Source organism: Rhamphochromis sp. 'chilingali' (genome assembly GCF_963969265.1).
Source record: "Rhamphochromis sp. 'chilingali' genome assembly, chromosome: 18".
Lineage (NCBI taxonomy): Eukaryota > Metazoa > Chordata > Actinopteri > Cichliformes > Cichlidae > Rhamphochromis > Rhamphochromis sp. 'chilingali'.
In genome coordinates, this window is record NC_137945.1 from 1,866,205 (window position 1) to 1,890,958 (window position 24,754).

A 24,754-nucleotide genomic window follows, 5' to 3' on the forward strand; every position below is an offset into this window, starting at 1 on the left:
CAATGATAAAATCAGTGTAACAAAAACCAATCAGTGCAAATATCAGGATGTTATTAAAGTGACTTTTTATGTATTTATTTGATCGAATGGCCGACCTGGACTTCATGACATGTTGCATTTCAGTGATCGGGAAAGTATCACTGACTAAACCTGGGTCGAGTCAGAGCTAGGCTGAAGCTGGAAGATGCTTCCTTTCAAATCAAGTCTCTAACACTTCCTTTGTTATAACATTTCTTTTAGTGTTTGCCAAACAGGTCAAAATGACCTATGAGGAAGTGGATCTGAACCTGATGCTGACCCCAAACAGGTCACAGAGTAGGAGGAGCTTAAAAAGATATCAGAAGTTATTGGGAATGGGAAGAGTTCAGTACATTTAAGTCATTGGTGTTTGTGAACATAAGCAGTTAAAACATGGACGTAGTTTCCAGGTTTGAAGGCGATACCTGTGGTCAGGCTTCAGAAAGGAGGATTATCCAGGGTAGGCTCGTTGGTTAATGACTTTAAATTGACACGTCGTTAGCCAATGAGTGTTTGGTGTCACCGTTAAATTCCCCTCCAATTTCAAAACACTGATATGGGGAAAACACTCACCTCGAGACTTGAGAACAGGATGCAGTAACCCAGAGGGTGGCGTCCTCTACGTCCATCGCTGATGCTGAACAAGAAGCTTTTTAGTTTCTGGTCTTGCAAAGATTGTTGCTGGCCTGGACTGTGAAGGTGAACCTGCTCAGCAGCTACCTCCTTCAACAGCTTAGTCTAACTGTGTGGTTTAAGATGAGGTAAGATGCCCTTATTCGTCACAGAGTTGTTCACATTGTCACAGCAGCAGAGTGGACAGGGCAGTATATATTTATGCTGTTAGTGCAATAACTAAGTGTTGTCATCAGTAAAGCTCACACAGACATCCAGAAAGTAATTTATGAATTACAGATTCCACGTTATTAAAACATGTAATAGAAACATAAGAGGACCCGAAACGCTGCCCTGAGGGACTCCACATGTCAGATGTTAACTTCTTGATCATTTATCCTTGAAGCCTTGACCGTCTGAGGACAAATATGAGGCAAACCATTTCAGGTTGGACCCACACTGACCTCCCATCATTAAACTGATGCTTGTTTTCCTCTCTTTGCCCCTCAGGCTTAATGTTTCAGTTCACAGAAGTGTATTAATATCTATGACGCTGACAGTAAAGCCCACAAACACATTAAAGCTCCACAGAGAGGACGTCTGTTCTGGTCTTTGCATAACCTTTCCTTTAGCGCCAGTTTTCAAACAAATTATGAACAGTGTGTACAAGACAAATCATGGTCGAGCTGCCGTGACCTTTACCGAATATATTAATGCTCCTCTGAGGAAGAATTTGTTGATTTGTCAGCTTTTATTCTATCTTTGTTTGGTACTGTCTGGCGTGATGAATGGTGAAGCCTGTGGGCGATTCAGGCTGTGTCACCTCAGAGTAATACCTCTCGACTCCATCATCCTGTTAAAGTCAGAATAACCTTGAGATGTGTTTTCTGGAAGAAACAGGTTTGTGTGTGTGTGTGTGTGTGTGTGTGTGTGTGTGTGTGTGTGTGTGTGTGTGTGTGTGTGTGTGTGTGTGTGTGTGTGTGTGTGTGTGTGTGTGACCTCCGTGCTGGCCTGTACGGTTCAGTATAATATGACACCAGCTGCAGAGGAAAGGTAAAAAGCTTCTTGGATTAAGGAACAATAATCCTTTCTGCTGCAATGCCACTGCAATGCAACACCCTTTGTCTTATTCAGGGATGCTCCTCAAGAGTGTGTGTGTGTGTGTGTGTGTGTGTGTGTGTGTGTGTGTGTGTGTGTGTGTGTGTGTGTGTACAAATATTTGAGGGGTGTGGGTAAAAGGGCGATGGTGTCGCCTCCTGTCAGAGGATAAATGATGGAAAGCAGTAAAAGGATGGCGCCTCGTTTTAACCTTTGCTGTTTTCGATGTTTGTCCATTAGTGCAATTATAAATGAAGCCGGCAGCCGCAGCGCTCACCTGATCTGACCTCCGCTGAGACGCTGCCGTTTTATTTTTACGCTTCTGATTCACGTCCTCCTCATTTCCCTCCCCACCCTTTTCACCGCAAATGATAAATTCGGAGACTGAAGCCTCTTTGATTGATCGGCGAACACCTGAACCCGGCAGCAAACAGCAGGCAGTCGCAGTCAGAGAGGAGCGGGTGAACACGGCGGAGCATTTATGAGCTGAAGAGACAGATATTTACCTCAGGAGTCGGCCGAGACCTAAGCAGACCTTAAGAGAAGCAAATATGAGTAATCAGATGGAGAAACATGTCATTCTGTCCCTGCTCATTCGGAAATTGAGCATCTTTAGGAGTTTTGCTGCCCTTTAGTGACCCAACACAGCCCCAGGAAAGCTGTTTTCAATACGCTGATGGCATATGATTACATATTATTATTATTATCAGTTTAACAGGAATAGGAAGGGAAGAGGCAGTCCTGTCAAAGTCCAGTACCTGCTGAGATTCACTCCGACTCTGACTGCAGATGGATCTGAAAAATCAACAGCTATGAGGTTATAGTTGTTATAGTTTCCCCGAGAGTCTGATCACCACAAACTGACTTGGCTCAAAGTCGGACTGCGACTGTTTGGAGACGGGCTGCCAGGTGAGAGGCAACCTGTGCAGTCATCGTGCAGTGTTGCACACTCGCAGCCTACTGCAGAGGAGACAGACAGGCCACGCCCATCGCCACAAACAGATTGTTGCAATGTGTAGATGATCTGTGTTTAGCAGCAGCTGTTTGGAGACTGGTTGCCTCCCACCAGGCGACCGGTGCAATCAAAAGTGCAACATCTTCCATCTCTAGGTGACCTTGTTGCCTGGCGCCATCTTTTGTTTCCTAGTTTATTTCCTCGTTGCTTTCCAGGCTGTCGAAACACAAACAGACCTTTAAACAAACGTCCTTCGCGTTTTTCAGGTGACGTTTTCATGGCGATAAAACTACAGCTGATGTTTGTGGCTTTTTTGATGTGTTTATAACATGAAACCAACATTTTCCACATATTTTATTGACCTTGTTTTGTCCTTGCAGATTTGTCATCATGATATTCGCCCCGTCAGTCCTCCCTTATCTTCAGCCTTGGCCCCGCCCTCTTCTTCGCCACCTCCTGTCAGAGTTCTGGCCTAATGGCTGCGCAGCGTCATGGAGACAGCTGAGCACGAAGGGCCACGCCCCTCAGTCTGTGATTGGTCAGGACTCGGCGCAGGTGTTAGGCCAGTCATACCCGCGTGATGACTTCACCAACGTCACTCCAAAGATCTTGGAAAAGGTGGGCCGCAACCTCCACAACCAATCCCATCATCCTCTCTGGCTGATCAAGGAGCGCATCAAAGCTCACTTCTACAGGTAGGCAGCGAGTGCGGTCGTCAGCCAGGTGTTGTGTTCAGTTTAAATGCTGACTAACTCTCTGCAGGCTCCGTGGGTCTCTGGGGACGGCCGAGTGTAAATTTGGCTGCAGTGAAATATCGTTAAAGCTGCTGCTGATTCTCGCCATCAGAAATCTATCACAGCGACGGCGAGCGCATTAATGCTGCATTCAGAAGTCATTAAGCAGTCACTGCGAGCGTGAGCTGACATTGGTTTATGGCTCTGCCTTTTAGCAGGTCGTGAACTTTAGTCTTTAGAAAAGCCTGCGTGCTCTGATAGCAGCAGATGACGAGGAGACCCCAGAGCTGCTGGGTGATCTCCACGCTGCTCCTCGCTGCTCCTCATTACTCCCACTTTCCCTCCTCCTTGTTCCCTCCCTGACTTACACCCTGCCTGCCCACCAGCCTTTGTTTGATCGATAAAACTTTAAAACATCTAAAAAGCATTTAGTTTTCGTTTATTTGTGACAAGGAAAGCATCAAATTTTTCATGGGCCACATTATTAGGTACACCTCTGGAGGTATTTTTAATCCACTGCAAACCCCTCTGTCACAAACTTTCCACTCACAAAGGGCCCACGGTTCCAGTTTTTTACTTTATAATTGAGGGTTGGGTGGAGTTAGGGAGGGCATGTTAGCAGGCAGCGAGGGAGAAGGAGGTGAGAGCAGAGACTCTGTTGTAGCTGCAGAGCAGGAGGAAGAGAGGAAACCTCAGAAGGTTCATGGGTGGAGTGAAGTGCAGAGGGTTGGTGTGACTGAGGAGGATGCTGGGAGCAGCTGAAGGAAGAAGAAGAAACAAGAACAATCTAACGGAGCAGACACGTCTTTGATACGGACGTTGGCGAAGCTCATATATGTGCGTGCAGATCATCTATGTGCGTGCAGATCATCTACAGTGGGGCAAAAAAGTATTTAGTCAGCCACCGATTGTGCAAGTTCCCCCACCTAAAATGATGACAGAGGTCAGTAATTTGCACCAGAGGTACACTTCAACTGTGAGAGACAGAATGTGAAAAAAAAAAATCCATGAATCCACATGGTAGGATTTGTAAAGAATTTATTGGTAAATCAGGGTGGAAAATAAGTATTTGGTCAATAACAAAAATACAACTCAATACTTTGTAACATAACCTTTGTTGGCAATAACAGAGGTCAAACGTTTACTATAGGTCTTTACCAGGTTTGCACACACAGTAGCTGGTATTTTGGCCCATTCCTCCATGCAGATCTTCTCGAGAGCAGTGATGTTTTGGGGCTGTCGCCGAGCAACACGGACTTTCAACTCCCGCCACAGATTTTCTATGGGGTTGAGGTCTGGAGACTGGCTAGGCCACTCCAGGACTTTCAAATGCTTCTTACGGAGCCACTCCTTTGTTGCCCGGGCGGTGTGTTTTGGATCATTGTCATGTTGGAAGACCCAGCCTCGTTTCATCTTCAAAGTTCTCACTGATGGAAGGAGGTTTTGGCTCAAAATCTCACGATACATGGCCCCATTCATTCTGTCCTTAACACGGATCAGTCGTCCTGTCCCCTTGGCAGAAAAACAGCCCCATAGCATGATGTTTCCACCCCCATGCTTCACAGTAGGTATGGTGTTCTTGGGATGCGACTCAGTATTCTTCTTCCTCCAAACACGACGAGTTGAGTTTATACCAAAAAGTTCTACTTTGGTTTCATCTGACCACATGACATTCTCCCAATCCTCTGCTGTATCATCCATGTGCTCTCTGGCAAACTTCAGACGGGCCTGGACATGCACTGGCTTCAGCAGCGGAACACGTCTGGCACTGCGGGATTTGATTCCCTGCCGTTGTAGTGTGTTACTGATGGTGACCTTTGTTACTTTGGTCCCAGCTCTCTGCAGGTCATTCACCAGGTCCCCCCGTGTGGTTCTGGGATCTTTGCTCACCGTTCTCATGATCATTTTGACCCCACGGGATGAGATCTTGCGTGGAGCCCCAGATCGAGGGAGATTATCAGTGGTCTTGTATGTCTTCCATTTTCTGATGATTGCTCCCACAGTTGATTTTTTCACACCAAGCTGCTTGCCTATTGTAGATTCACTCTTCCCAGTCTGGTGCAGGTCTACAATACTTTTCCTGGTGTCCTTCCAAAGCTCTTTGGTCTTGGCCATGGCGGAGTTTGGAGTCTGACTGTTTGAGGCTGTGGACAGGTGTCTTTTATACAGATGATGAGTTCAAACAGGTGCCATTCATACAGGTAACGAGTGGGGGACAGAAAAGCTTCTTACAGAAGACGTTACAGGTCTGTGAGAGCCAGAGATTTTCCTTGTTTGAGGTGACCAAATACTTATTTTCCACCCTGATTTACCAATAAATCCTTTACAAATCCTACCATGTGAATTCATGGATTTTTTTTTCACATTCTGTCTCTCACAGTTGAAGTGTACCTCTGGTGCAAATTACTGACCTCTGTCATCATTTTAAGTGGGGGAACTTGCACAATCGGTGGCTGACTAAATACCTTTTTGCCCCACTGTATGTGCGTGTAGATCATCTATGTGCGTGTAGATCATCTATGTGCGTGTAGATCATCTGTGTGTGTGTGTGACTCGTGTTACATATAAGTACAGATTTCCTCAGTGTGGACCTTAAATCATCTGTTTATACAAGAAGTTAACGTGAGTTCAAATACAGTCGTGATGTGACCTGGTTTTGACGCAGCTCATCCTGTTATTGCTTCATCAGCAGGATTAAACTGTCTTCAGTGTGTGTGCTCACTCTGACGGTGTTTCTGACCCGCAGCTCGTACATCGGCCGTTCGGGAAACCCCCTCTTCTCCGTCCACGACAACCTGAGTCCTGTGGTGACCACGGAGCAGAACTTTGACAGGTCGGCAGCTTCCCGTCACATTATCCACTAATATCACTGAACAGAGACGCTGCTGTGGTTTACTTTATCTTCTTTATGCTTTTACACAACTTTTCCTTTGAAGGTGAACGTTCATCTCTGGTTTTGCACTTTTTCACTGTGGCTTCACGACCAAAGCGACCCGACTCCAACAACACAAAGGACGTTGTCCAGATTCATGTTTTCTTAAGTGTTGTCACAAAGACGCTCAGAGTTGCTGGCGGGTCACGTTCCTTCTTACAGGCTCTTTCCCCTGATTTCCACAACACGTTTCAACAAGTTTGTGCAGATCATTGGCTGAATGTGCGTGACCCCCTCAGCTCCAGCGGAGGTCAGCGGTTAATTATCCGACTCATTAAAAGCCCAGATTCCATCGAAACAGGGACTGTGATGGACCTCGCTGTCGCTCCATCAGCTGTTCTGATTTATCGAGTGTTACTTTGTGTTTTGCTGACAGCTTGTTGATCCCGCCCGGACACCCCAGCAGGAAACGAGGAGACAACTATTACCTGAACAGGTGAGAGCCGATGTCTTCTGCCGCGAGCGCTCGGCGTCCTCCATCGGCGTCACTAACCCTGTTTTTATGTGGGACAGGACGACGATGCTTCGCGCTCACACGTCCGCCCACCAGACGGACCTGGTGAGGTCGGGGCTGGACGCCTTCCTGCTGGCCGGAGACGTTTACAGGCGGGACGAGATCGACGCCAGCCACTACCCCGTCTTCCACCAGATGGAGGGAGTGCGACTCTTCTCCAACCGCCAGGTGCTCAGAATGAAAAAGTTAGACAGGTGACGTAGTGATCACGTGACCCTGACCCGCAGTGTCGTGTCCCTCAGCTGTTCTCCCGGGTGCAGAACGGTGGCGAGCTGTCTCTGTTCGAGCGAGGAGGGCGGCGGTCTCCCGAGAAGCAGGAGACGCACACTCTGGAGGCGGTGAAGCTGGTGGAGTTTGACCTCAAACGCACTCTGACACAACTTGTCTCTTACCTGTTCGGAGCAGGTGAGGCCCCGCCCACCAGGACGTCTGGTTAGGTTTGCTCTTCCTCAAACTTCCTCGTCTTCCTCCTCAGATCTCGAGATCAGGTGGGTCGACTGCTACTTCCCCTTCACTCACCCGTCCTTTGAGATGGAGGTGCGTTTCCAGGGCGACTGGATGGAGGTGCTGGGCTGTGGCGTGATGGAGCAGGAGCTGCTGAACTCTGGTCAGAGCGCACCTACGCACGCACGCACACATGATTCTGTTAGTTCGACCTCGGTCACATGAGCAGAGGAGCGCGCTCACCTTACTTCGGGTCTTAAAAACGAAATCACAAACAGACTTTTCCAAAGGTTTATGGTCAAAGGTCAAAGGTCGTGTCTGCTGTGAGCAGAATGTTTCCATGAATGAAACCTGCAGGGCTGGAAACTTCCTCTAGCGTCCAGCAGGGAGTCGGTCCGTCCCACACACCCTCGTGTTGTTCCACGTTACAGCAGAAATAAATGTGTACAGTGGGCGTGTGTTGGGGGCGTGGCCTCTTTCACCTCACCTCTGAGTTGGACCTCTTATTTGTTGTACATTTTCAGTCCATGTAATAGTTTTGTTTTTTACTTATTTTTAGCTTCTTTACAATTATTTTATCTACACATATACACACACACACACACAGACAGTCCTGTGTGTAAACAGGCAGCTCGGTGATTGATTTGCTGATTTGTGTTCGATGCAGTTCAGCCTCTCAGGACGTCTGGCCTGTCGTACACATCGTTAACAGCTGATTTCCACCTACACACACACACACAGACACACACACAGACACACACAGACACAGACACACACACACGCACACACACACAGACACACACACAGACACACACAGACACAGACACAGACACACACACACACACACAGACACACACACAGACACACACAGACACACACACGCACACAGACACACACACACACACAGACACACACACAGACACACACAGACACAGACACACACACACGCACACACACACAGACACACACACAGACACACACAGACACACACACGCACACAGACACACACACACACACACACAGACACACACACGCACACACACACACGCACACAGACACACACACACACGCACACAGACACACACAGACACACACAGACACACACACACGCACACACACACACACAGACACACACAGACACACACACACGCACACAGACACACGCACACACACACACACAGACACACGCACACAGACACACGCACACACACACACACAGACACACGCACACACACACACAGACACACACACACACACGCACACACACACACACCTTTCCCTCTCCTCCTTCTTCTTAGGGTTTCTCTCTCCCTCCCCTGTTGCTCGCCCCGTCGCTCGCCCCTCTCTCTCCTGTCAGTCTGCTAAGTGGCTAACTTGCAGCTTTGCCCTTGAACAAAGCTGCAGCTCTGTGCTGCACTTCACTGCTGCTTGTTCTAATCAATAATACATGCTTTAAAACGCAAAGAGCGGCCCGATCGCTCTTTTACCACCACGCTGTGTGTGCGTGCGCGTGTGTGTGTGTGTGTGTGTGTGTGTGCACTGGAGCTACTAACACACTTCAGATATGCACATCTGGGTGGAGGGCTACCTGAAGTTCACACAGAGGAGATCAGGAGGTGGAGCAGCTTCATGGAGCCGTCTCATGGGACGCCCTGAGGGAACGTTTGTATGAAGTCGTGCGTTTCCTGTTCCAGGGTGGATGTCCATGTTAAACAGGGTCGGAGTTTAAAACAGTGGTGTGTGTGTGTGTGTGTGTGTGTGTGCTCCAGGTGAGTCAGTGACTCTCGATGATGTCACAGAGTTGGAGCATCCACCCACCTGTTGTTTAAGTTGCTCATAACGAGGGGCAGCCAATCAGAGCTGTGCTGGTTTAAAGAGGGAGGAGCTCAGACTGCTTGTTTAGGAGGATGAACTGAAGGGCTGCTCACAGTGTGAATCATGCAAAGCTAGCCTGGCAGGGCCCAAGAATAAAACTGTGGAAATGAGCAGATCAAAAAGTTAAAGTACAAAAATAAAGAAACAGGAAGAAACTCAAACCATCAAACTTGGGAGCTAGCGTAGCACGTGCCGTGCCTCTGATCCAGCTGCTGATGGTGCAGGGTAAGCTGGCGCTGTGGCAAACAGCCGCTCTGAGGGAGAGCGACCTGTAGCCCATCGTCGCAGCGCTGCGGGGTATCAGACCGAGCCCAGGTTTGAACCTACGAGCTTCCATCCCGTCCTGAGCCCAACATCTGGAGCAGCGTTACAGCTGTTTTACAGTCACCTCTGAACCCCAGGTGTGCAGCTGCATCACACGCTGCTGCTGCTGATGGTTACTATTCTGGCGTGTGAAACGCTGACGGGTCAGTGTGGATGTTTCACAGGACATCGTCCACTCAAAGCTCTACAATCAGCCCTGACCTGTGTGAGCTGGACTGACTGAGGTTATCCGTGGTCCACCCTGTGCACGGTTTCATGACGCTCTGCTTTAGGATCAGCACACGCCTGGGTTTGAATCATTAACCCTGCTGTGATGCAACAGTCTCTTCTTTAAGTGTGTTTACTGGACCCTGGAAGATCTGCAGGTGTGGATGCTGTGGTGGCTCTGTGGAGGTTAAAGGTCGTGTTCTTATGTCCTGAAACGCTGATCGTCAAATGGCTGCAGATCTGTGTTTACAGAAACGAGGTTTTATTTTTCTGAACACGTCCTTCAGCTGAGCGATGTTCGAAGGATCTTTGTCTTCTGTTTATTTGTCCTCTGAAATCACGAGTGTGACGTCAGCGCGGCAGTTTCCAGCCCTGCCACCGGGGGGGGCTGCAGCTCAGGGGAGGAGGAGGAGAGGTGGGGGCATCACGCTGCAGAAATCCCTGTCAGTGTCACTGCTTCTATTATTGAACGCTCTGCATCATCTCACTCTCATTTACGAGTCTGCAGGTGTGTGTGTGTGTGTGTGTGTGTGTGTGTGTGTGTGTGTGTGTGTGTGTGTGTGTGTGTGTGTGTGTGTGTGTGCACACTTCTGAATCCATTTCCTGCAGCGAGCCATGACTGAAATAGACTGTTTCAGGACACACACAGCGAGATGGAAGCGCCTTTGGCCATTTTACTCTTCGTGTGTGTGTGTGTGTGTGTGTGTGTGTGTGTGTGTGTGTGTGTGTGTGTGTGTGTGTGTGCTTCTGGCTGACAGTAGAAGCAGTTGGAGGTTAAATTGATGCTGAGGTCCCAGCAGAGGCAGAGGGAGTAGAAACTCCATCAGTAGTGTGAATGTTGCATTCGCTGACGTCGCAGCGCGTCCGTTTTTTCCCCGCCGTCACTTTCTAGTCGCCTCGTGTGCTGAAAGTCGGGGTTTGTGTTAGCGGCTAAAGCGTGAGCTGATGTTCGAGTGTGGCGTCCAGCTGTCACCACCTGGGGAGGAAATTCTGTCTTTGTCTTTTCCCTGAGTCGTGACTGTCAGGGAGTTCTTCCTCAGGAATCTGTGAACTGTTGCAAATAATTTGCAAGAGCAAACGTGCTTGTTAGGAAACCGAGAGCTTGAGAAGTTACCGGCGACTGGATTCAACAGCTTTGAGTTCCTCTCGGAGCACCAAACTCAAACAGAAATACATTTTAATGAACTTCCTTTTCCCCGCTGGTCTGATTAGGAAGCAGAAACTGGAAAGTGGTCACGGCCATGATCCTACACTTGTTCTAAAGAAGCTCCGAGTTGCCATCGACATTTAAACAAGCTCCCCTCAGGGTCTCCTCGGGACTCCTCCCAGCACTGCTCCTTCTCAGATCTCTCCCTGGACGTCCCGTCCCTCCTTTCGCCTCTCTGAGTCGCCTTCAATGAATCTCGCTGCACCATCTCCTCCACTGCGATCAGGGCAGGAGGTGCAATGATTGGAAGCTCGATGAGCGTGCTCCTCACCTGTTGCACCTCCCTCAGACTCATGCAGGCGTTTCCACCTGAGCAGTGACTACGGCTGTGTGTGCCTCAGCTCCAGGGCAAACATGTCCTCTGTGAGAACAGCCGAGCTGCTGGCGGCGTGACGCGAGGTGAAAGGGCCGCTCAGTTTTATCACCAGCGGTTGTGTTGGTCCTGCAGGTCACCGAGTTACTGCAGCGAGTCGATTCTCCTTTAAGATGCTGCTGTCGTCTCATCGCCTCTGACAGCCGGCAGATTTTCTCCTCGCTTCACTCGCCGTGAATTTATTTCCTCTGTGGCAGCAAAGCATGTTAGAGGCTCTCCCTTCAGTAACAGCATCAGAGCTGAGCACACGGCAGACTCAGTCCGGCGCTGAGAAGAAATCCTCACAATAAGAAAAGATGTGTCACCTGGAAACACCTCACAGGTTTAGTTTCAGAGGTCGAGTGCACCGCCCTAACCCCATCACCTCAGAGTCGACACCGCAGAGAGGGTGGAGGATAAACCCGATGAAACGGATGAGCTGTGAGATCTGTGTGTCCTCGAAGGTTGTTCCTGCATGAGTCAAACCCTCATCTAAAAATACTTTCATAAGGATTATTGGGAAACTTACTGGTTTTATTGGTTTGAACACCATCAAACACCTTCCGGCTCCCTCTGTCTGTTTCTCTGGAGAATCACATTTTTAAGGGAAGTTAAAGTTTTCCTTTAAAGAAAAAGTTTAATGTGCAGCAGTTTATTAGGAACACAGACTCTGAACCCGCATGCATGTTAATGACCAGCAGGGGGCGACTCTGGTTGTAAAATGATGTCGGTTCAGTCAGTGCGGACCAACGAAGGATGTCAGAGGAACAAAGAGGAAGTCGGGTTTTTGTTTCTTGTCTAAACATGAAGAAACTTCGACTTTTCTCCTCGTTGAGGAACGTTTGGTTTTTATTTGCAGCAGCTTCACGTACGTGACATCAGCACTCTGACAGACAACAGAGAGACGTGTGCACAGAGGAGGTCGGGGTGGGTGGACGGGTCCATAACAGATCAGATTCAACACTTTTTAAAGGTTGGCTGACTTTAACAGATATTTAATTGCCTTAAACCTGGCAGAGCTCCACCAGCAGCACCCTGCCCTCTGTGCACACGCCCACCTCCTACATGGATGTTCAGGGTGGAGGAGCTTCTCAGCTCACTTTCACTCCGAGTGGAAACTGAACTCCTCGGGAGTCCTGCTCACTTCCTTCACAAACACATGTGTGTGTCTGTGTGTGTGTTTGGGCCCTTAAGGCAAATTAAAGTCATGGTTGTCAGACGTGAAGCCTGTGTGTGGGGGCATTGCAGCATTGCAGCAGAGCCAATGCTCTTGACATCCAGAGACACACACACACACACACACACACACACACACACACACACACACACACACACACACACACACGCCTCCTTCATTCTCGCTCCCTCCAAACTCTCCTCACCCTCTGCACCTCCCCGACATATCCACTGCAGCAGTGTGCCTCCGTTACCTTGGAAACCACTCATTCAGCTCCCCCCCCCTTATCCTATACACACACACACACACACACACACACACACACACACACACACACACACACACACACACACACACACACATGTTTCTGGAGCACTGAGAGTGAGAGACAATAAGGAAGAGCTGGCAAAGAGAACAAAAAGATGTGAGGAAGAGGAGGAGGAAGGGGGTGAGGAGGCCTTGAAGTTAATATGAGGAAGAGAGGGGGGAGACTAAGGAAGAGTGGGGAAGGCAAGGATACGAAAGGAAGTGAGGATGCAGGAAAGGGAGGACAGAAAGGAGGCATTATGGTACGAGGAGGTTGGAGGAAGGATTAAACGAGTGGCAGGACCTCATCCCCGCAAGGAGGCGGCAACAGGGGACACCAGTTGGTGCTGGTGTGTGTGTGTGTGTTATTTAATGGTGTGGAAGCGTGACTGCCATATGTGTTGCCTGAGGCCCCGTGTGATGAGGGAGCGAGTTAATAAGAGGAGGAGGAGGTGAGGAGGAACGAAGGAGGAGAAATAAGGGTGGAGAAAAAGGGAGGGATGGATGGATGGAGATGACAAAATGAGATTTTAATGGAGACGGAGGGATGGAGGGATGGAGGGATGGTGGAGGGAGAGAGATGAATGTCTTCATTAATTCACTGATGAGGGGGAGGGGGAGGGGGGAGCTATTTCTTCTTCTCTGCTTATTTATTCATCAGGGTTCCCCGGAGAAGGAGTCCCCACACACATGCACGCGCACGCGCGCAGAAACGTGCACACACACACACGTGTGCACACGCACGCACACACACACACACACACACACACGTGCACACGCACACAGAAACGTGCACACACACACACGTGTGCACACGCACACACACACACACGTGCACACGCACACACACGTGCGCACGCGCACACACACACGAGACAGAGAAGTGTTTGTGCTTGAGCTTGGCTTCAGTTTCTCTCCAACTGTACATAAAAGAAGGACGTAGCTTTGAGTACTGAGGCTCTTTAAACCTGCACTCTTTGTAACAGCCAGCAGGGGGCGACTCCTCTGTAAATTGTTCTTGGATTTTAGGGGCGGGGCCCTGTGGATGTGCCGTTTCCCCTTGATCACCAACATGGTGAAGCTCGAAATAATCAAAACGAGGCTTGGAAACCATCAAAGAGTTACTTTAAATTTCACTTTCACTAAAACGCTGTCGTTCTGGCTCGTGTTGATTCAAAGGCGCCTCCATCAAAGCTCAAACTCGGATGATGGCGAGAAAGACTGTGGAGGACGTCAGAGTCACAGATGTTTCTGAAGCTAACGGGAGCTCGTTAACATCTGTCTGCAGCTGCCTTCTGAACCCCCTCCACCCAAAGATGCTGGACGTTATGTAACAATGTTTTAATCAAATGTTGAGACTGTAAAACCGTGACATCACTGTGGCTCCAGCCATCTTCTATATACAGTCTTTTAGCCCGTGTACCTGCTCTGCACCTCTGCCTCACTTTGAAAAACATTCAGTGTCAACAAAATGTATTTTATTTGAAAGTCATTAAATTTGTACTCGATTATTCCTGATCATGTTTTTGATTTAATTGGTTGGCTTCCATCTTCAATATACAGTCTGTGCTTCTTTGTGTGTCTTTGTTTGATTCTTCCAGTGAAGTGTGTATTCAACATTTATGTGTCTGTGATTCTGCAGTGTGTGTTTGCTTTGCCACTTATCTGTGTGTGTGTGTGTGTGTGTGTGTGTGTGTGTGTGTGTGTGTGTGTGTGTGTGTGTGTGTGTGTGTGTCTCAGGGGTTTTCCCTGCAGTGTCAGCATGCAGCATATGGGACTTGGCACTAATGACCACACCTCCTCGCCAAACTCTGTCTCACAGACACACCCCCACCCCCCAGGGGACAGGGTGGCGTGTGTGTGTGCACGTGCCTACATCTGTGTGTGTGTGTGTTAAGGGTGGAAGCTGAAATCTGATTAAAGTCATGTTGGCAACAATTAACGGCCTCTCAAACCGCCTCCTGGCGTCCTGTGGGACGTAGTGTGTGTGAGGTTCAGGTGGCTGTATTCAGTCTTAATCCGACCGCCCCCCCACCTCTGAATAAATCATGTGACCCCTCCCCACCCTCCATCCATCCTCCTCTCATTAAACCTCGTCTGTCGCCGCTGCTCGCCTTGTTTTCCTGATGAGTCGACACTTTATTCCCACACTCCTCTCTGTTAGGATGGAGGGATGGCGAAGCCTCACAAGCGTGACGACCCGTCTCCTCCCCTGTGTTTTTAGGCTTGTAAAGTCCACCTCCTCCTCCTGACCTCTGACCTCTCTGCTGTTTTTTTGTTGTTTTTGTGGTTTTCTCGCCGCTACTGTCCGTCCTCCATCGTTTAGTAATTTGATCTTTTATTCTTTCAATAAACTTTCTCCTTCCTTCCCTCCTTCTGTCCTTTCACCCCTCCTCTCTTCCTACACTTCCACTTTATTTGGTCTTTCTTTTCCTTTCCTCCCTCCTGATTCGTTCATCCCTCTGTTTTTATTTATCCAACAGGAACCTTTCCTCATCCCCTTTCTTGTGGTTCTTTCATCTTTTCTCCTTCCTCACCTTTCATTCACCACACACACAACGGACACACACGGACACACACACACATACGGCCTGTGTGTGTGTGTGTGTGTGTGTGTCCGTGTGTGTCCGTCGTGTGTGTCTGGGGTTTGCAGAGGGCAGAGCAAACATTTGTTTGTGCAGCGATCCATCTCAGCCCGGCCTGCTTCCTCCATAACAAACAGAGGGGGGGAGGGGGGGGGGGGGGTGATGGAGGGAGGTTTGATTCACCTGACAGGTAAAAAGCAGAGGGAGGGTTTGTTTGAAAACATTACACGAGTGATGCTGCGGATCAGCTCAGGTTCATCTGCTAACAACGCTCCTAAAACCTGCACACGGCCAACGATGTTAGCAGCTCGCTAACCGCTAATCATGACCTTTGACCTTTTCACAGAGAAATACCTGACACCGTCAGGTGACGCACCATTTAAAACAAACATGGGCAGTTTTGGACTTGATCGTTTTCCAGGAGCTTAAAGGCTGAGCTGTGTTAGCTGCTCCATGAGCTAACAGGTTAGCTTTAAATGCTAACATGCAACTCCCTGTAGGATAGCGTGCACATCAATTTTGAGTCTGCAGGCAGCTCATTTCCTCTGAATCACATGATTAAACTAACTCAACAGACTCTCCACTATGAGCCAAAACAGAGAGCGTCTCCGTTTTAGCTTCTCCTCATTGGTTAGCTGTTCATTACAGAGCTCATCTTCTGACGCCCGGCCATGACTTGAGGTTTGAAATCTAATAAAATCCTATTTTTATAAACAAGCCTTCTCTTTAAGCTCTTCTTATGCTGCCTGTTTTATTTTTTTAATCTTCTCTGCTTCATGAAAACTTTAATTTTTGCTTTTACTATATTAGCTGTAATTTTACTGTATTTATCCTTCACTTTGAATCTCCTTGTGAAGCTAATCATCATCTCCCAACACTGTGTAACCTTGAAAGAAATGACCAATCCAGTGGATACCATGTGCTGGAGAGGCAAACAGGTTAAGGTTTGGCGTGTGGATCTGTGAAACAGAACCGTGAACAGAGATCACTCTGGTTTAGTCCCCTCCCCCCAGTTACCTGTGAATTACCTGAGAGTTTGCTCTTCACCTAATTACTTTTTTAATACATCTATCATATTCTACTACAGTAGCTTTGCATCGTACAGAATAATCTTAATGTTTTCCTGGTAACTTTATTCTAATTGGAAACAGACGACCACATGAAGAAAAGCCGATAAAATGCAGGAAATCGAGTATTTGCAGCGATGTGAAGGCTGAGCTGTAGACGCACAGACTCCTTCTTACCTCGACGGCATGCCGTTAGCGTGTGTTTTCTGTGTTAGCTTGATGTTTAATGCATGCGCGTGTGTGTGTGAGAGGCAGCCTGTTTTCTGGCTGAGCAGCCTCGTCCTGACTCTTAAATATTGAAGCAGTGTAAGTGAGCTCTGCAGAGATCCAGCCCCGCTGCTGCTAAAAATACCCCTGCAGATAAAAATAGATCACATGTCACGGTGAAGGGTTTAATTTCATTCACACCAAAAACGTGCCTGTGCTCGCTTTTCAGATCGCGGCTCCGTGTCTGTTCAGAATGAGGTCGGCTTTAATCAGCGAGGACGGCTAACGTGGAGCCTGCTGGCGGCAAATTAACCACGAGATCCCTAAAAATAGTGCGATGGTGGTCCGTCCCCTCGTCTGTTTGTCTGAGCCACAGACAGGAACCAAACAGTTTGTCTTTTTTCTGAGGCCAAAATATATTTTTGGTGCAGAAATTTGAATTTTGTTTTGTTTTTCTGAAAGAAACAAATCCAGGATCAGAAATCTGACCAAGAGCTTTAGGTATGCAGCAAGCTCTGGATCACAGCAGGATCGCTGTCAGTTGTTCCGGCTTTTTTTTAATCCATTCTAGAAATCATCATAACCCGGTTTTTAAGTCTGATGTCATCAGCTGTTTCCAGGTCCAAACTCTGCTGCAGGTCCCAAAGTCAGACGAACACTGCGGCATCACTGAGAGTTAAAAACGGTCTAAATTCATCTTTAATAAAATCATCAGCGTTGCTGCTTTACCAGGTGTAACAATGAAGTTTAAAATCCAGGCATCCATGAAAACAGAATTTATTACATTTAACTGAGTTAGAAGTTAGCAGGAAGTTAGCAAGAAGTTAGCTCGCTAGTTTCCACCTAAACACGATGTAGCATGTTCTGACTGAGAGATTTCTGGAAAAATTCAAATTCACAGCTCTGTTGTCACTTCCAACATAAATGTAGACAGAAAACTAAACAGCAGTGGGGCTAGCTGGTATATAATGATGTGCTACGTGGTGGCTAGCGGCACAGCTACGTTAGCATAACATAAACACAGTGAAGCTGGAGGATGAACGCTAACTTTTTTAAGTTAACGTGAGGGTTCCCGATGGTTAGGGACAAATGCAATCGCATGGCAGGATGCTGTAAACGGACCAAACTTCAGTCAGGAGAACAACTGAGATAATCCATCCACAATACCAGGTTAGTCATTCATATACTGCTGCATGGGCTGCAGCTACATCGTAAGGGTTTAAAAACGGAGTTTTAAAATGAACTCAGAGTAGTTTGGACCCAGAAGCAGGATTCATACGTCATCACTTAAAGACCGGATAATGTTGGTCCAGGATCAGCTGACCAATCACGTTGTCTGAACATACAGTTAGCTAAGTTTTTGGCTAATGCTAATGCTTTTAAAAACCATCACTAGCAAACATGAGTAAGCTAAGTTTGGTTAACAGGAACTCGATTCATAATATTAATTATATTGTATAAATTAACAGTGAAGTTATGACTTCACCACAGCGTGATTGGTCAGTGGATCCTGGTCAAACATGATTATAATGTTGGAGCAGCACTGTTAGCATCACTAAAGGTGAAACAGACAGGAGGATTTACAACCCAGTGTCAGCAAATGACAGTAAAAGAAAAACGTTTACAAATTTAAAGAAGACAACTTCCCAGGGCAGGTTTAAACTATCGAACATTATTTAAAGAAACCCTTTCTTTGGGTGAAGTGTTGTCAAAGTGTGACCGTAGACTTTCCAGCTTCTTCTTTTTGTCTTTCTGTTGTTTTTTCCTCATACAGGTGGCGTTTAGTGGAGTTTCTTTCTACTTTTAAATTTGCGATTTTAAACTTTGCAGTTCCTCTGACACTTTTGTTTCCTCATAAATCTAATCTTGCCGTTTGTTCTTGTTTATTCCTCCCCGTCCTCCTGTCCAAGCCTTTGATTTCCTGTTTCTTGACTTGTCCCTAATCCTGACTTATTTCACTGTGCTGCAGTCTATGAGCAGCCTTCACACATGTGTAAAACTTTAGAGGACGCCGTCCCGCTAACTCGTACAGATGTGCGAGCGTAACACGACTGAAGCCGACGCTGCAGCTGTCGGATAAATGTGGGATTCCCTCTAACAGCAGTGCAGGAAAAGTGTAAAATGTGCTGTAATAACAGGATGAAGTGCGCTGGCGTAATCTCTCCACCTGCCAAAGCAGCATTATAAATGTAATAAAAAGTGACGCCTTCTTTATTAAAACAAATCACTGAGGTCAAACAAAGCCTTTTGCTCTGATGTGTGTCGGAGATCTCGGGCGCTGACGCTGAGTCTGGTTTTATTGCTTTCACGGAGCCGACTGAGCTCCCGCAGAGCCGACCTTCATCCTGCAGCTCCTTCGCTCAAAGCCGGCAGATGCGTGTCAGATCCTCCTGTGACATCATCACCACGGGACAAATCCCCGACGCTGCCGTGCAGAGACTCTGCAGACTCCCTGGATGTTTGTCGGAGCTTTAGTGTCCTCACCGCCGTCTGTGAGGCTTGTCCTGGGAAGCCTCTGCTGCTTTCCGGCACGCTCGCTTGTGTTTGCAGGTCTGCAGAACATCTCTGCTGTCAACCTGCTCCTCCAGTCACAGGGCTCTGCGTTATTACATGCAGGCGTGAGGGACGAGTGGAGAGAGGCTAACAGAGTCGATAAGATGGTGTCTGAGGCCTGAGAGGGCAGAGGTTATAGCACACTAACATGGTGAGAACTGACGGAGGAGCTTTGGTACTCCACCACCTGTGAGGGCAGCAGCTTCAACTTTGTCAAGTTAAAAACACAAACCAGTCGTTGCCTGTAAAACCGGCTCACATGGACCCGACCCCTGTGCCCAACTCCACGGACAGTGACCCCACAGGGCAGCAGACCCACTCAGGGAGTGCCGGCGAGCCCCGTGGCTCCAGGCCCGGGACCACACACTTCCCTTCCAGGTCCTGTTTTCCAGCTTTGAGCAGGTGAGGAACGTCATCTCCCTCTAGCTGATCTGAATCTTCTCCTTCTGTCTCGTGTCAGAGATGATTTATGTGTCTGATCAGGTTTTTCATTGATGGCCAACTTCCAGCAGAGCCCGGGATGGACTCGGAGCTCACTGAGGAGATTATACGTCTCACCTGTCCTCGGAGTGCCGTGGGATCTCTGGGGAACGTGGGAAAAGGTGGTCTGATGCCACCAGGCTGATTTAGACATGTGAAGAAGATGGAAAAACCACCTCCATCCATCCATGATGGAGAACTTCTTTATTGACTCACCTGTTTAAATCATATTAAGGCTTAAAGTTTGCATTGTTAGAGGCGTGGCCTCTGTGACTGACAGGTGGTTGTAGCTGCTAGCTGTCTGCTAGCTTCACCTGAACTGGACCTCTGCACCGTGTTTGTGCTGTTGGAGCCTTTTGGACCAATAATAAGGCTGCTGTGTGGTTACTGTAGCAACAGAGCATCCACAAAGGCGAAGCTCCAGCTCTGGATTTTACTTAGTCGCAGGTATCTGTCTGTGATGCTACCTGATGGCTCCACCCTCTCACCTGTATAAGTGGTAACTGTCAGTGCAACCATAAACATGGCTGCATCTCACAGCGCCACCTACTGGCAATAATCATTTCATGCACTGACATCATCACCCACCACTGCAGCAGGAAATATCTGACAGGAAGTGAGGAAGAGCCGAGCAGGTGTGCAACCAGCGCGCAGGAAGCCGCGGTGGCGAAGACTCGTGCATGTGTTTTGTTGCTAGCAGAGACGTAGGAGTGTGATTTTCTCCTGAAATAACACGAGTAACAAAGTCTTTGCTTCGGTCTGTCCGGCGTGACACATCACACGCGTCCATTTTTATCTGGTGACTCGCCGTTTGGCAGCTAACCCACGATGATCCAACGGACGCACACTCAGCTCCGTCAGCTTGTGTGTAGGCCGCTCCGTCCGCCGGTCATTATTCAGTGCAGAGCAGTTGGGATGAATGAATCTCGCCGCATCTGCTGTTCTGTCCTCTCCGACTGCTCGTCTTCATCATCATGACCGTTCTCCATCATCATCCTCATCACCAGCTCCAGGCTGCGCCGCCATTATCCCCATTTTTAGCATCATCGCCACCACACCTTGCACCACCTCATCATCGTCTTTCTTTAGCCCTACACCTTCATCATCACACATGACACACCGATGGATGGCACATGTGAAGTCGCGTCTATGTTTGCCTGTTGCCATGGTTAGTGTGTGTGTGTGTGTGTGGGGGGGCACCATCTGTGCACTTCACCACACTTCCTTCATCAGACTTTGTACCACCTGACTCAGCTGTGTGTGTGTGTGTGTGTGTGTGTGTGTGTGTGTGTGTGTGTGTGTGTGTGTGTGTGTGTTTGTGTGTGTGTTTGTATTCATATCGGTGTGGGGACCAAATATGAAACTTTACTATATTTGTAGGGACCGACAGCCTTATGGGGACAAAATCCCATCCCCACAAGTATGAAGGTATTTTTGAGACTCAAAATGTGGTTTTGGTGTCAGGGTTACAGTCAGGTTAGGATTAGGGTAAGGAGCTGGGAAAGAATTATGTCAGTTAGATGTCCCCATAAGACATGAATACCCAACGTGTGTGTGTGTGTTGCAGGGTAAATGATGCACAGCTGGTGTCAGCCCAGCTATCGCCAGAACAGGCTGTCCGTCATGTGACAGATCTCACACACACACACACACACACACACACACACACACACACACACACACACACACACACACACACACACACACACGTTTCAGGTTACGTGTGTGTGTGGACTCTAACATCTGTCCTCGCAGCCTCCTGCTCTGGATTCATTTTCTTCTTGAAACTTCTTGTACATTTTTCCATCGTCACACTTTCCACATTAACGGCAGACACACAAAGAGCTTGTGAACACACACCTGTGTTTATGTGAACACAGGTGCACTACCTGTGTGAGGACATACTGAGGTTTGCTGATCATACGCTGCACATTAAAACTGGACACAGCTGCTTCTTTCTAATGGCCAGCAGGACGCCTGTTAGAAAACAAGCCTGCTGCTGATCTGAGAGCTCAGTGAGCACTTTATGGGCTCGCCGGCTCGATTCAGGTCTTATTTACTTTGTAAATGATTCCCCTGATAGAGTCAGAAAGGCCGTGGGCAGGTCTGCCTTCATTATCCTCTCCGGTCCAGTGTTCAAACACCAGGATGTGACTGTGATCGTGCACAGCGCGGAGCTTTACATCGAGCTAACTGAAGGGGGCGGTGCTGCTGCTCTGGTCATGTTTTAAGTAATGTTTGAGATGATAGCAGCAGAAACAATCACTTCCTCTCTGCGTGGCATCTGAACAGCATGTGTGAGCCTTCACCTGTAAATACAGGTGTTCTGTAGAGTGGTGGCCTGTCTCACCACGCAGTGAGGCACCGGGGAACGATTTAGAAACCAGAGAGTTCACGGTCGGCTTGGACACCGTGAGACTGCAGGAAGAAGGAAGAGAGATCCTCTGAGTGTTTGTTAAGCAGTCAGGAAAGGTGACTCCGCCTACGTCAGCACTGATGGGCACAGATGTGGTTAGACTCAAAGCTCTGCTGGGCAATGTGCGATATGTGTCGTAATAACTCTTATTCAGTGCATCCAGCTGTTTGCATCTGTCCTTTAGATTACTGCCACCTTGTGGCCACGGTTGGGTCTCACGTCTGTGTGCTAGCTTGTGTTGGATCCATAGTTTCTGGCGTTTTTGTGTTAACAAAATCTGAGACGCGAGCGACGAGTCTGCTTCTTCACTGCTTTGGATACTGAATGTGTTAAATGTTTAGACAGTCGTCTGGCAGCACAAACACACACACACACGTTGGGTATTCATGCCTTGTGGGGACATCTATTTAACACAATGCCCCTTACCCTGACCATAACCCAACTGTACTCTGACACTGAAAGCACACTTTGAGTCTCAATAATGTCTTCAAACCCGTGAGGACGGGCAAATTTGGTTCCCACAACGATATGAAGACATGCTCTCACACACACACACACACACACACACACACACACACACACACACACACACACACAGAGTTGTTTCTGTCACTTCAGAGGATGTTACAAGATAGCTTGCTTTGTTTTGGTCCCCATAAGAGAGGCAGGTCCCCACAATGTGAGATTCATGTTTTGTTACACACACACACACACACACACACACACACACACACACACACACACGCTTGTTTAATGAGCCGTGTGTTGCAGAGTGTTTGTGGTTTCTCGGGTTGGCGTCTCTAATGGAGGGGTCTTCTTCAGCTGCGTTTGATGTCGGCTCTGGTATGTGGTGGGCGGCAGGAGAGAGATGTAATGAAAAATAATGACTCAGACAGGGTTTGTGAATTGGACTTGTCTTCATTCATAGCGTGCAGCTGGGCCTTTCATCACATTTACAGGCACTGACAGGACAAACAGGTGTAGTCTTCGCTGAGCATGCTCACCACATGTTGAATAAAGATGGAGCTGCGGATCATTTGAAGGTGAACACAGAACCCGTGACGAGCTCAGACTCTCACAGGTGGACGGACGCTGCTTCCTCCGTGCTTCCCGGCATCCAGCTCGGCTGCAGGTGACGAGCTGTTTCCCATCAGGTCGCAGCCTGGAGACGTCTGTAGGAACATCCAGGTGATCTGTAGCTAACCTCCGTGGTGTAAATGTGAACACCTGAATAAAGACCTCATCAGGTGGTTTCTGCATGCACGGCTCGTGTTACCGTGGACGAGGCCTCCTGCTGCTGCGTCTCTGTCAGTGACCATGTCTCACAACTACAGCGTGTGTCCGGCTGTAGTTGTGACTGTGATGAAGCTGAGGCCACGTTTGAGGATCGATGCAGAGATCAGTTACCTCCAAACTTTTCTCGCAGCGCCGCCGGGCGAGCAGACTGCGCGTGTTTGTCTGAACCTGCTGTCTCTCTGTGTTTGGCTCGGTAAGCGCCATCCTGTCGTATTGGACGCGGATCATGCTGATGCCATAGAAACGCTGCAGGAACAACACGACGTGACATGCTGGAGCGCCGCGGGACAAATCCACCTTAAAACACTGCAAACACGGCCGTGAGTCACGTCTGAGCAGCGTTCTGCTTCCAGCTGCACGAGTCTCTGCTCTGCAGTTCATCAGCTTCAGATAGACGGCCATGCTTTCTGCGGCTCGTTGACCTCTGACCTCTGATTCAGCCGTGGTCTGAGACATGCAGCAGCTGATCTGGGCTTTATTCATCCTTCAAACTTAACGGAGGTCTCTTTCTGTGATGCAGATGTGAAACATCATCCAGATGTTTCACATCGTTTGAGCGTCCCGTGTCATTTTCAGTAAAGCTGTGGCCTGCGGGCCAAACAAGGCCGTCCCCATAAACCTTTCGGTCTCCTTTGTTTCTGTTTCCTGTCAAAACTTCTGCAGACGTCCTGATAAACTCGTCCCCGTGGCAACAGATGGAAATGTTTAGTGTCTCAAACACAAAGACATCGCCGCCGCGTTTCCTGTCACATCAGTGAAATCATGTGTTTTATCACATGTCCCTCGATTGACTCTGGACCTCTCGTCCTCGCCGTGGCCGCCGGAGTCGCCGCTGTAACGTCTGAGGTCGACGACTCCCCCAGCTTCACACAGCGTTCACACGTGCCGCCGTCACCCACGTTTCGCCGCTGCAGGTTAATTTGAAGTCTGAGCGTCTTTGTTTAGACGGAGAGGAGCTGCCATGTTTTCTCTTTGAGTCTCCACGGTGACGGCAGATACACTCGTGTCAGAGAGCGAGAGTAACGAGACATACCAGACCCACGGATATCGTAAAGTACAATTACTGTACGCATCCATGTGTGAGAGTCAGAGAGGCTGCTGGGAAAAATAAAAATCAGCTGGAGGTCGAACTCTTGGTTCTGTGAGAAAACACCTGAAACACACCTCGCACACACGTGCTCGTACGTGATTTATTTATCAACCCTGCAGCTTTAAACGAGACGGTTTAAACCTCAGTGATCGTGAGCGCGTTCCCTCTGCTGTAGTCTGCTGATGAGGAAGCATAACGTGGGAACGCCGGCTGATTGGTCCAGAGAATATACGGTTAGTGTAACCGAAACTCAGAGCAGGCTGAGGCGGAGCATCCTTTCAGGAACAAGTCTGTACTTCAGTATG

The 24,754-nt window shown here is 48.5% G+C and overlaps 1 protein-coding gene across 1 annotated transcript in view; it reads left to right on the forward strand.

Annotated features, from left to right (window-relative positions):
• The window catches only part of fars2 (phenylalanyl-tRNA synthetase 2, mitochondrial), a 137,174-nt gene that overhangs the window by 31,520 nt on the left and 80,900 nt on the right, over positions 1-24,754 (forward strand). Inside the window, exons 2-7 of the mRNA XM_080864793.1 lie at positions 3,064-3,378; positions 6,164-6,250; positions 6,726-6,785; positions 6,863-7,031; positions 7,106-7,268; positions 7,339-7,470. Of these exons, the coding sequence (XP_080720919.1) occupies positions 3,074-3,378; positions 6,164-6,250; positions 6,726-6,785; positions 6,863-7,031; positions 7,106-7,268; positions 7,339-7,470 (916 nt within the window). The 5' untranslated portion in view covers positions 3,064-3,073. The remainder of the gene's footprint in view (positions 1-3,063; positions 3,379-6,163; positions 6,251-6,725; positions 6,786-6,862; positions 7,032-7,105; positions 7,269-7,338; positions 7,471-24,754) is intronic.